The following is a 12754-nucleotide window of genomic DNA, read 5'->3' as shown; positions in this document are numbered from 1 at the left end:
ACATTTCGGTGACAGAAAGTTCTGGAATCTGAGAGGAGCCTCAAATTTCCTTCCACCCAGCGTCCCCCCAAGTCTCCCGATAAAAATGATACCTCACTTGTGTGGGTAGGCCTAGCGCCCGCGACAGGAAATGCCCCAAAACACAACGTGGACACATCACAGAAAACAGAGCTGTTTTTTGCAAAGTGCCTACCTGTAGATTTTGGCCTCTAGCTCAGCCGGCACCTAGGGAAACCTACCAAACCTGTACATTTTTGAAAACTAGAGACCTAGGGGAATCCAAGATGGGGTGACTCGCGGGGCTCTGACCAGGTTCTGTTACCCAGAATCCTTTGCAAACCTCAAAAAGTGGCTAAAAAAACAAGTTTTCCTCACATTTCGGTGACAGAAAGTTCTGGAATCGGAGAGGAGCCTCAAATTTCCTTCCACCCAGCGTCCCCCCAAGTCTCCCGATAAAAATGATACCTCACTTGTGTGGGTAGGCCTAGCGCCCGCAACAGGAAATGCCCCAAAACACAACGTGGACACATCACAGAAAACAGAGCTGTTTTTTGCAAAGTGCCTACCTGTAGATTTTGGCCTCTAGCTCAGCCGGCACCTAGGGAAACCTACCAAACCTGTACATTTTTGAAAACTAGAGACCTAGGGGAATCCAAGATGGGGTGACTCGCGGGGCTCTGACCAGGTTCTGTTACCCAGAATCCTTTGCAAACCTCAAAAAGTGGCTAAAAAAACAAGTTTTCCTCACATTTCGGTGACAGAAAGTTCTGGAATCGGAGAGGAGCCTCAAATTTCCTTCCACCCAGCGTCCCCCCAAGTCTCCCAATAAAAATGATACCTCACTTGTGTGGGTAGGCCTAGCGCCCGCAACAGGAAATGCCCCAAAACACAACGTGGACACATCACAGAAAACAGAGCTGTTTTTTGCAAAGTGCCTACCTGTAGATTTTGGCCTCTAGCTCAGCCGGCACCTAGGGAAACCTACCAAACCTGTACATTTTTGAAAACTAGAGACCTAGGGGAATCCAAGATGGGGTGACTCGCGGGGCTCTGACCAGGTTCTGTTACCCAGAATCCTTTGCAAACCTCAAAAAGTGGCTAAAAAAACAAGTTTTCCTCACATTTCGGTGACAGAAAGTTCTGGAATCTGAGAGGAGCCTCAAATTTCCTTCCACCCAGCGTCCCCCCAAGTCTCCCGATAAAAATGATACCTCACTTGTGTGGGTAGGCCTAGCGCCCGCGACAGGAAATGCCCCAAAACACAACGTGGACACATCACAGAAAACAGAGCTGTTTTTTGCAAAGTGCCTACCTGTAGATTTTGGCCTCTAGCTCAGCCGGCACCTAGGGAAACCTACCAAACCTGTACATTTTTGAAAACTAGAGACCTAGGGGAATCCAAGATGGGGTGACTCGCGGGGCTCTGACCAGGTTCTGTTACCCAGAATCCTTTGCAAACCTCAAAAAGTGGCTAAAAAAACAAGTTTTCCTCACATTTCGGTGACAGAAAGTTCTGGAATCGGAGAGGAGCCTCAAATTTCCTTCCACCCAGCGTCCCCCCAAGTCTCCCGATAAAAATGATACCTCACTTGTGTGGGTAGGCCTAGCGCCCGCAACAGGAAATTCCCCAAAACACAACGTGGACACATCACAGAAAACAGAGCTGTTTTTTGCAAAGTGCCTACCTGTAGATTTTGGCCTCTAGCTCAGCCGGCACCTAGGGAAACCTACCAAACCTGTACAAATTTTGAAAACTAGAGACCTAGGGGAATCCAAGATGGGGTGACTCGCGGGGCTCTGACCAGGTTCTGTTACCCAGAATCCTTTGCAAACCTCAAAAAGTGGCTAAAAAAACAAGTTTTCCTCACATTTCGGTGACAGAAAGTTCTGGAATCTGAGAGGAGCCTCAAATTTCCTTCCACCCAGCGTCCCCCCAAGTCTCCCGATAAAAAAAAATGATACCTCACTTGTGTGGGTAGGCCTAGCGCCCGCGACAGGAAATGCCCCAAAACACAACGTGGACACATCACAGAAAACAGAGCTGTTTTTTGCAAAGTGCCTACCTGTAGATTTTGGCCTCTAGCTCAGCCGGCACCTAGGGAAACCTACCAAACCTGTACATTTTTGAAAACTAGAGACCTAGGGGAATCCAAGATGGGGTGACTCGCGGGGCTCTGACCAGGTTCTGTTACCCAGAATCCTTTGCAAACCTCAAAACGTGGCTAAAAAAACAAGTTTTCCTCACATTTCGGTGACAGAAAGTTCTGGAATCGGAGAGGAGCCTCAAATTTCCTTCCACCCAGCGTCCCCCCAAGTCTCCCGATAAAAATGATACCTCACTTGTGTGGGTAGGCCTAGCGCCCGCGACAGGAAATGCCCCAAAACACAACGTGGACACATCACAGAAAACAGAGCTGTTTTTTGCAAAGTGCCTACCTGTAGATTTTGGCCTCTAGCTCAGCCGGCACCTAGGGAAACCTACCAAACCTGTACATTTTTGAAAACTAGAGACCTAGGGGAATCCAAGATGGGGTGACTCGCGGGGCTCTGACCAGGTTCTGTTACCCAGAATCCTTTGCAAACCTCAAAAAGTGGCTAAAAAAACAAGTTTTCCTCACATTTCGGTGACAGAAAGTTCTGGAATCTGAGAGGAGCCTCAAATTTCCTTCCACCCAGCGTCCCCCCAAGTCTCCCGATAAAAATGATACCTCACTTGTGTGGGTAGGCCTAGCGCCCGCGACAGGAAATGCCCCAAAACACAACGTGGACACATCACAGAAAACAGAGCTGTTTTTTGCAAAGTGCCTACCTGTAGATTTTGGCCTCTAGCTCAGCCGGCACCTAGGGAAACCTACCAAACCTGTACATTTTTGAAAACTAGAGACCTAGGGGAATCCAAGATGGGGTGACTCGCGGGGCTCTGACCAGGTTCTGTTACCCAGAATCCTTTGCAAACCTCAAAAAGTGGCTAAAAAAACAAGTTTTCCTCACATTTCGGTGACAGAAAGTTCTGGAATCGGAGAGGAGCCTCAAATTTCCTTCCACCCAGCGTCCCCCCAAGTCTCCCGATAAAAATGATACCTCACTTGTGTGGGTAGGCCTAGCGCCCGCAACAGGAAATTCCCCAAAACACAACGTGGACACATCACAGAAAACAGAGCTGTTTTTTGCAAAGTGCCTACCTGTAGATTTTGGCCTCTAGCTCAGCCGGCACCTAGGGAAACCTACCAAACCTGTACATTTTTGAAAACTAGAGACCTAGGGGAATCCAAGATGGGGTGACTCGCGGGGCTCTGACCAGGTTCTGTTACCCAGAATCCTTTGCAAACCTCAAAAAGTGGCTAAAAAAACAAGTTTTCCTCACATTTCGGTGACAGAAAGTTCTGGAATCTGAGAGGAGCCTCAAATTTCCTTCCACCCAGCGTCCCCCCAAGTCTCCCGATAAAAAAAAATGATACCTCACTTGTGTGGGTAGGCCTAGCGCCCGCGACAGGAAATGCCCCAAAACACAACGTGGACACATCACAGAAAGCAGAGCTGTTTTTTGCAAAGTGCCTACCTGTAGATTTTGGCCTCTAGCTCAGCCGGCACCTAGGGAAACCTACCAAACCTGTACATTTTTGAAAACTAGAGACCTAGGGGAATCCAAGATGGGGTGACTCGCGGGGCTCTGACCAGGTTCTGTTACCCAGAATCCTTTGCAAACCTCAAAATGTGGCTAAAAAAACAAGTTTTCCTCACATTTCGGTGACAGAAAGTTCTGGAATCGGAGAGGAGCCTCAAATTTCCTTCCACCCAGCGTCCCCCCAAGTCTCCCGATAAAAAAAAATGATACCTCACTTGTGTGGGTAGGCCTAGCGCCCGCGACAGGAAATGCCCCAAAACACAACGTGGACACATCACAGAAAACAGAGCTGTTTTTTGCAAAGTGCCTACCTGTAGATTTTGGCCTCTAGCTCAGCCGGCACCTAGGGAAACCTACCAAACCTGTACATTTTTGAAAACTAGAGACCTAGGGGAATCCAAGATGGGGTGACTCGCGGGGCTCTGACCAGGTTCTGTTACCCAGAATCCTTTGCAAACCTCAAAAAGTGGCTAAAAAAACAAGTTTTCCTCACATTTCGGTGACAGAAAGTTCTGGAATCGGAGAGGAGCCTCAAATTTCCTTCCACCCAGCGTCCCCCCAAGTCTCCCGATAAAAATGATACCTCACTTGTGTGGGTAGGCCTAGCGCCCGCAACAGGAAATGCCCCAAAACACAACGTGGACACATCACAGAAAACAGAGCTGTTTTTTGCAAAGTGCCTACCTGTAGATTTTGGCCTCTAGCTCAGCCGGCACCTAGGAAAACCTACCAAACCTGTACATTTTTGAAAACTAGAGACCTAGGGGAATCCAAGATGGGGTGACTCGTGGGGCTCTGACCAGGTTCTGTTACCCAGAATCCTTTGCAAACCTCAAAAAGTGGCTAAAAAAACAAGTTTTCCTCACATTTCGGTGACAGAAAGTTCTGGAATCGGAGAGGAGCCTCAAATTTCCTTCCACCCAGCGTCCCCCCAAGTCTCCCGATAAAAATGATACCTCACTTGTGTGGGTAGGCCTAGCGCCCGCGACAGGAAATGCCCCAAAACACAACGTGGACACATCACAGAAAACAGAGCTGTTTTTTGCAAAGTGCCTACCTGTAGATTTTGGCCTCTAGCTCAGCCGGCACCTAGGGAAACCTACCAAACCTGTACATTTTTGAAAACTAGAGACCTAGGGGAATCCAAGATGGGGTGACTCGCGGGGCTCTGACCAGGTTCTGTTACCCAGAATCCTTTGCAAACCTCAAAAAGTGGCTAAAAAAACAAGTTTTCCTCACATTTCGGTGACAGAAAGTTCTGGAATCGGAGAGGAGCCTCAAATTTCCTTCCACCCAGCGTCCCCCTAAGTCTCCCGATAAAAATGATACCTCACTTGTGTGGGTAGGCCTAGCGCCCGCGACAGGAAATGCCCCAAAACACAACGTGGACACATCACAGAAAACAGAGCTGTTTTTTGCAAAGTGCCTACCTGTAGATTTTGGCCTCTAGCTCAGCCGGCACCTAGGGAAACCTACCAAACCTGTACATTTCTGAAAACTAGAGACCTAGGGGAATCCAAGATGGGGTGACTCGCGGGGCTCTGACCAGGTTCTGTTACACAGAATCCTTTGCAAACCTCAAAAAGTGGCTAAAAAAACAAGTTTTCCTCACATTTCGGTGACAGAAAGTTCTGGAATCGGAGAGGAGCCTCAAATTTCCTTCCACCCAGCGTCCCCCCAAGTTTCCCGATAAAAATGATACCTCACTTGTGTGGGTAGGCCTAGCGCCCGCAACAGGAAATGCCCCAAAACACAACGTGGACACATCACAGAAAACAGAGCTGTTTTTTGCAAAGTGCCTACCTGTAGATTTTGGCCTCTAGCTCAGCCGGCACCTAGGGAAACCTACCAAACCTGTACATTTTTGAAAACTAGAGACCTAGGGGAATCCAAGATGGGGTGACTCGCGGGGCTCTGACCAGGTTCTGTTACCCAGAATCCTTTGCAAACCTCAAAAAGTGGCTAAAAAAACAAGTTTTCCTCACATTTCGGTGACAGAAAGTTCTGGAATCGGAGAGGAGCCTCAAATTTCCTTCCACCCAGCGTCCCCCCAAGTCTCCCGATAAAAATGATACCTCACTTGTGTGGGTAGGCCTAGCGCCCGCAACAGGAAATGCCCCAAAACACAACGTGGACACATCACAGAAAACAGAGCTGTTTTTTGCAAAGTGCCTACCTGTAGATTTTGGCCTCTAGCTCAGCCGGCACCTAGGGAAACCTACCAAACCTGTACATTTTTGAAAACTAGAGACCTAGGGGAATCCAAGATGGGGTGACTCGCGGGGCTCTGACCAGGTTCTGTTACCCAGAATCCTTTGCAAACCTCAAAAAGTGGCTAAAAAAACAAGTTTTCCTCACATTTCGGTGACAGAAAGTTCTGGAATCTGAGAGGAGCCTCAAATTTCCTTCCACCCAGCGTCCCCCCAAGTCTCCCGATAAAAATGATACCTCACTTGTGTGGGTAGGCCTAGCGCCCGCGACAGGAAATGCCCCAAAACACAACGTGGACACATCACAGAAAACAGAGCTGTTTTTTGCAAAGTGCCTACCTGTAGATTTTGGCCTCTAGCTCAGCCGGCACCTAGGGAAACCTACCAAACCTGTACATTTTTGAAAACTAGAGACCTAGGGGAATCCAAGATGGGGTGACTCGCGGGGCTCTGACCAGGTTCTGTTACCCAGAATCCTTTGCAAACCTCAAAAAGTGGCTAAAAAAACAAGTTTTCCTCACATTTCGGTGACAGAAAGTTCTGGAATCGGAGAGGAGCCTCAAATTTCCTTCCACCCAGCGTCCCCCCAAGTCTCCCGATAAAAATGATACCTCACTTGTGTGGGTAGGCCTAGCGCCCGCAACAGGAAATGCCCCAAAACACAACGTGGACACATCACAGAAAACAGAGCTGTTTTTTGCAAAGTGCCTACCTGTAGATTTTGGCCTCTAGCTCAGCCGGCACCTAGGGAAACCTACCAAACCTGTACATTTTTGAAAACTAGAGACCTAGGGGAATCCAAGATGGGGTGACTCGCGGGGCTCTGACCAGGTTCTGTTACCCAGAATCCTTTGCAAACCTCAAAAAGTGGCTAAAAAAACAAGTTTTCCTCACATTTCGGTGACAGAAAGTTCTGGAATCGGAGAGGAGCCTCAAATTTCCTTCCACCCAGCGTCCCCCCAAGTCTCCCAATAAAAATGATACCTCACTTGTGTGGGTAGGCCTAGCGCCCGCAACAGGAAATGCCCCAAAACACAACGTGGACACATCACAGAAAACAGAGCTGTTTTTTGCAAAGTGCCTACCTGTAGATTTTGGCCTCTAGCTCAGCCGGCACCTAGGGAAACCTACCAAACCTGTACATTTTTGAAAACTAGAGACCTAGGGGAATCCAAGATGGGGTGACTCGCGGGGCTCTGACCAGGTTCTGTTACCCAGAATCCTTTGCAAACCTCAAAAAGTGGCTAAAAAAACAAGTTTTCCTCACATTTCGGTGACAGAAAGTTCTGGAATCTGAGAGGAGCCACAAATTTCCTTCCACCCAGCGTTCCCCCAAGCCTCCCGATAAAAATGATACCTCACTTGTGTGGTTAGGCCTGGTGCCTGCGACAGGAATAGATCACACAACGGTCAATGTTGGTCCTTACGTGAGGCAGCTGTTGACCCTGGGGTGATCCATTCCTGACACAGACACTAGGTGTAGGCACTCAAGTGGGGTAGTGTTTTTATCAGGACAGGTGAGGAGTCACTGGGTGGTAGGAATATTGTGGATCCCAGCATATTCCTGTAGTTTGTGTGACAGAAATGCGAGAAACATTTAGTTTTTTTTCAACATTTCAGCTTTGCAGGGTATTCTGGGTAAGAAAACTTTGGGGAAGCCACACAAGTCACACCTCTGTGGACTCCCCCGAATGTCTAGTTTCCAGAAATGTTTGGGTTTAGTGTGTTTCTCTATATGGCCGCCGAATCCAGGACCAAAAACACAGGTGCCTGCCTTACAAAACCAGTTTGTTTTGCCATGGATAATTTTGATGTCTCCACAATATGATTTGGGTGGTGGAATTTGGGGCTGAACTAAATTGGGGAGCTCCCAAGAGAGCACTCTCTCTCTGCTTGCCGCCACATTCACCTGCTCTCTGGGTTGACCTAACCCACTATTACCCAGTTGCACAAACAGCTTGCGAAGGGACAGCAGGACTGTCCTCATCACCTCCCTCATAATGTACTGGAAGAGGAGTTATCGAATGGGACTCCTCTGACTGAAAAATCACTCCCAGAGTCTGCACCATTGTCCTATCCCTCAGATGCTGTCTCAGTATCTGATGTCTCAGTCTCTGATCCTATGTCAGAGCGGTCCTCTATAACCCGAGTGTAGGCAGCAGTCATCCATCAAGATGCCATCTCTGCTATTGGCTAAACTGTTGCTCTAAAACACTAGCCTACGTAGACAGTCACAAAATCGATGGTGTGTGAGATACGTGCAACAGTAGAGGCCACCTTACCTGCGCTTCTTCCCTCAATCAGCACGTACTTTCAAGACACTCAAAAAACACCTTGTCACATACCATTCGTCACAGTCTTTAGCACCTCCTGCGCCCAGTCCAACAATCATTATTGGTGCTCCCACTCCCTCCTCCTCGGATTCCCTCATTACCACCCAGCAAAAGTGCCCTTCATCTCTCCATAGACTTTGCTAATGTACTCAGCTATTTACATAAAATACAGATTTGCTCTTTGCAGTAGGCATATAAACCTTCTGCGCTTCTTTATGGCACTAAAACTGCCACTAGACAAGTCGGACCCTTTTCCCCCCAGGGAAACCACACACATATTGACAAAAGTGATATATATATGACAGCCAATCACCTGAAACTCAACTCAAGCAAAACCGAAATAATCCTCTTTGGCCCACACAAAAACACCTGGGACCCCTCATGGTGGCCCACCACGCTAGGCCCTGCACCCACCCCCGCCAACCACGCACGCAACCTCAGCATCATCCTAGACTCCTCCCTCTCGATGACCCAACAAATCAACGCTCTCACCTCCTCATGCTTCAACACACTCCGTATACTGAAAAACATTCAAATGGATCCCCACAGAGACCAGAAAAACTGTCACTCACGCACACAGCAGCAGGCTTGATTACGGAAACGCCCTCTACGCCGGCACCACTCTAAAACTCAAGCGCAAACTACACGCATCTAGAACTCAGCAGCACGACTCATCCTCGACCTCCGCCGACACGAACACATCTCTCCACACCTCAAATCCCTCCACTGGCTCCCCATTGACAAAAGGATCACCTTCAAGATCCTCATCCTCGCACACAAATCACTCCACAACACAGGCCCTGCCTACCTCAACGAGAGTCACCTTCCACACCCCCACACAAAACGTCCGCTCAGCTGACCTCTCTCTCGCCTCTGTCCCCCGCATCAAACACACCACCACCGGGGGCAGATCCTTCTCCTACCTTGCACCCAAAACCTGGAACGCCCTCACAACCCACCTTCGCAAGACCCAAAACCTACTTCTTTTCAGGAAGGGCCTCAAAACCTGGCTTTTCGAACAGTGAACCTCCCAGCCCCTTTCCCTCCCCCCGCCCCCCCCAAGCGCCTTGAGACCCTCACAGGTGAGTAGCACACTTTATAAATCTCTTTGGTATATATAGATCTACCTCTATATATATATATATCTATGTACATGGATATATCTATAGATATATCCATGTACATAGATATATCTATCTACATAGATATATAAATATAGATCTATATATAGATCTATTTTTTTTAGTTGTTGTATAGTTTCCTTGGGGGCCAAAATGGCCCCCAGGGAAACCCTACAACATCTAAAAAAAAAATTGCCCCCACAGGGGGTCACCCTGCCGACGGGCGACCCCCTGTCATTTTTTTTTTTTTTTTCATTATTTAAAAAAAAAAAAAAAAACAATCCCCTGGGGGGAGGGGGGCGCGATCGCGCCCCCCCCCCCCCCAGGGGGCACCTACCTTTTTTTATTTTTATTAATTATGCCCCCGGGGGGGGGCGGCCCGTTTTCCGAGGGGGCCGCCCCCCCAAAGTGAAATCCCTGGCGTCTAGTGGTGTTTCCTGGCCCCCGATCGCAGCTGTGCTGCGATCGGGGGCCAGGAAACACTTTGAGAAGGCCTCGTAAGAAAGGGGAGACTCTCCCCCTTTCTTACGAGGCCTTCTCAAACTGTTTCTGGCCCCCGATCGCAGCACAGCTGCGATCGGGGGGCCAGGAAACCTGAAAGTGTTTCCTGGCCCCCGATCGCAGCACAGCTGCGACCGGGGGGCCAGGAAACACTTTCAGGAAGGCCTCGTAAGAAAGGGGAGTGTCTCCCCTTTCTTACGAGGCCTTCCCGAACGTGAGAAAGGCCGTTTTCCCCATCAAAGCAGGAAGCGGCCGCAAGGCTGCTTCCTGCTTTGATGGGGAAAACACCTTTGCAACGTCAGCGCGCCGCGAGGCGCGCTGACGTCACAAAGGGGCGGGTGGGGGGGCGGGGGGAGACACGGAAGCTTCCGTGTCTCCCGGGGGGGGTTTAAAAAAAAAAACAAATCCTCGGGTGCGACGCACCCGAGGATTTATTGATACCCTTCCTGGTGTCGGCCACTGGTCGTGACCCGCACCAGGGAGGGTGTGTGGGGGTCGGCCAGTGGCCGACGCCCGCACCTATCAGGTTAATGAACTGAGATTGTGAAATAAAACACGACATTCATGTGAGCTCTCAGGTTGTCTCAAACACGGACACATAAGAAATTAAATGGCATAGCGAATTACGTCCCCACATTGTATATCATGGACTGTGTCAAAAGCCTCAGTTAGATTTAAGAACATAAGCGCCAAGGTCATGTCTCTTAGGGCCATATTTATACTCCGTTTGCGCCGAAATTGCGTCGTTTTTTTTGACGCAATTTCGACGCAAAACTAACGCCAACTAACGCCATATTTATACTATGGCGTTAGAGGCGAATAGCGCCAAAGTTCCCGGAATGTGCGTCATTTTTTAGCGTGAACCCCTTCCTTGCGTTAATGATATGCAAGGGAGGCGTTCCCGTCTAAAAAATGACTCCCAGGCCTTTACGTGGTATTTATACTCCCGGGCAAAAGAGACGCCCGGGAGTTGGCGTGGCTAAAAACGGCGCATTTGCGCCACTTTTTAACGCCTGCTCAGGGCAGGCGTTAAGGGGCCTGTGGGCTCAAAATGAGCCCACAGGTGCCCTCCCATGCCCCCAGGGACCCCCCCTGCCACCCTTGCCCACCCCAGGAGGACCCCCAAGGATGGAGGGACCCACCCCAGGGACATTCAGGTAAGTTCAGGTAAGTATAATTTTTTATTTTTTATATTTTTTTTTGGTGGCATAGGGGGGCCTTATTTGTGCCCCCCTACATGCCACTATGCCCAATGACCATGCCCAGGGGACAGAAGTCCCCTGGGCATGGCCATTGGGCAAGGGGGCATGACTCCTATCTTTACAATGATAGGAGTCATGTTGATGGGGGATGGGCGTCGAAAATAAATGGCGCAAGTCGGGTTAAGACGATTTTTTCGACGTAACCTGACTTGCCCCATTTTAAGACGCCCATGCGCCATTTTCCCCCTACGCCGGCGCTGTCTGGTCTACGTGGTTTTTTCCCACGCAAACCAGGCAGCGCCGGTCTGATTGCGCCGTCTAACGCCATTCCATAAATACGGCGCCCGCATGGCGCTTCAGAATGGCGTTAGACGGCGCAAAACTTTTTGACGCTAAACTGCGTTAGCGCAGTTTAGCGTCAAAAAGTATAAATATGGGCCTTAATTTCTGTAATGGCTGACTCTCTGATACTAGTAATCTCTTGAAAACAGTCTGTCTATATGATGAGATGACGGTGAAAATCCTGTACCAGAGGCGATCCAGTGTCAGATTGACGACTTGCAGATGATAACATAATCTTTGCCTTGAGTGCTAAACCTAAAACTAAAGCCAACATAATCATTGCTTGACTTTACAGCTAAAAGTGTAACCACCACCATAAACATAAGTGTGGTCTGAGTGCCTGAAACGAAGAGACATGGATTTTTGTAAAAGAGTGCACTTGGAATAGCTCAGGTTTAAGAGACTTCACCATTATTAAGGTAAAATGAACAGTTTGGTTACACAGTTGAAATGACATGTATAGTATAAGAAATTGTCATCTAAAGTATTTTATTACCTGTGGATTGTATCAGTTACTAAGCGCCGCATTTGCGTCGTTTTTTGACGCAAAATTGGCGAAAATGTACAGAATACAATTGTGATTTGTAAATTTGCGTCGATTTTGCGTCAAAAAAAGGCGCAAATGCGGCGCTAAAAAAGTATAAATATGGGCCTAAGAATGCTAGATAGGGAGACAGGCCAGCGAAGACGTTCTGAGCGTTACCAGCTCAGCATTGATATCGCCTGTGATGCACAGTTTTTCGGTTGGAGGCCTGCCTATCCGAAGTTAGAATTCTATATTTCCAAGACTTGAAAGTAGATTAGTCTTTAATTGGGTAATGGTGACAAAAGAGCAGCTAGAAGTGGCACTGTGTAAATGTGTATTAGTGTCATTAAGAAAAGCGGCATCTCATACCAGAGGCCGCCAGCACATATCCAATTTATGCGGGATTTCATGAAGTTTTCTGAGGCTAAAGACTGTTTTTACATGTCATTAGTTATAGACCATGCGCGGATCCCTAGGTGTTCTATTATTACAGCACTTAAATAACAACACAGTCAAGCAGCGTTTTTTTCTTTCTTGGATAACCTCATTTATAGTTAACCATCACCCAAAGTGACACCAAATTAATCATGCAATCTTAAAAAGAAGAAGCAATTACTTAACCAACACACCTGAATAGACTGTTGAGAAATATTCCCACTTCCTGATGAAATTCCGCTGAACGCATCAATTAGGCTGTTGGAGTCCAGTTTGTCTGAGGCAGAAAATTTCAGACCCCCTGTAATAAAATAAGGTTACTATTTAAGAAAAATAATTTGTTGCACTATAGCATATGCAGTTTTTGTCGTAGGTAGGCAGGGTGACTGTTGGAAATGGGGTCTCTAGTTGGCAGGGGTATACACCCTTGTCCAAGTAGTGACCACAATCCAGGGTAAA

At 48.2% G+C, this 12754-nt stretch overlaps 1 protein-coding gene across 1 annotated transcript in view; it reads right to left on the bottom strand.

Annotated features, from left to right (window-relative positions):
• Positions 1 to 12754, bottom strand: part of LOC138293210 (calcium-activated chloride channel regulator 1-like) — a 261870-nt gene that overhangs the window by 121168 nt on the left and 127948 nt on the right. Inside the window, exon 9 of the mRNA XM_069232298.1 lies at positions 12490 to 12596. Within this exon, the coding sequence (XP_069088399.1) occupies positions 12490 to 12596 (107 nt within the window). The remainder of the gene's footprint in view (positions 1 to 12489; positions 12597 to 12754) is intronic.

This window comes from Pleurodeles waltl, chromosome 4_2 (assembly GCF_031143425.1).
Source record: "Pleurodeles waltl isolate 20211129_DDA chromosome 4_2, aPleWal1.hap1.20221129, whole genome shotgun sequence".
NCBI classification, from domain to species: domain Eukaryota; kingdom Metazoa; phylum Chordata; class Amphibia; order Caudata; family Salamandridae; genus Pleurodeles; species Pleurodeles waltl.
Note: the sequence above shows the minus strand (reverse complement) of the source record. Positions and strands in the feature narration are given on the sequence as shown.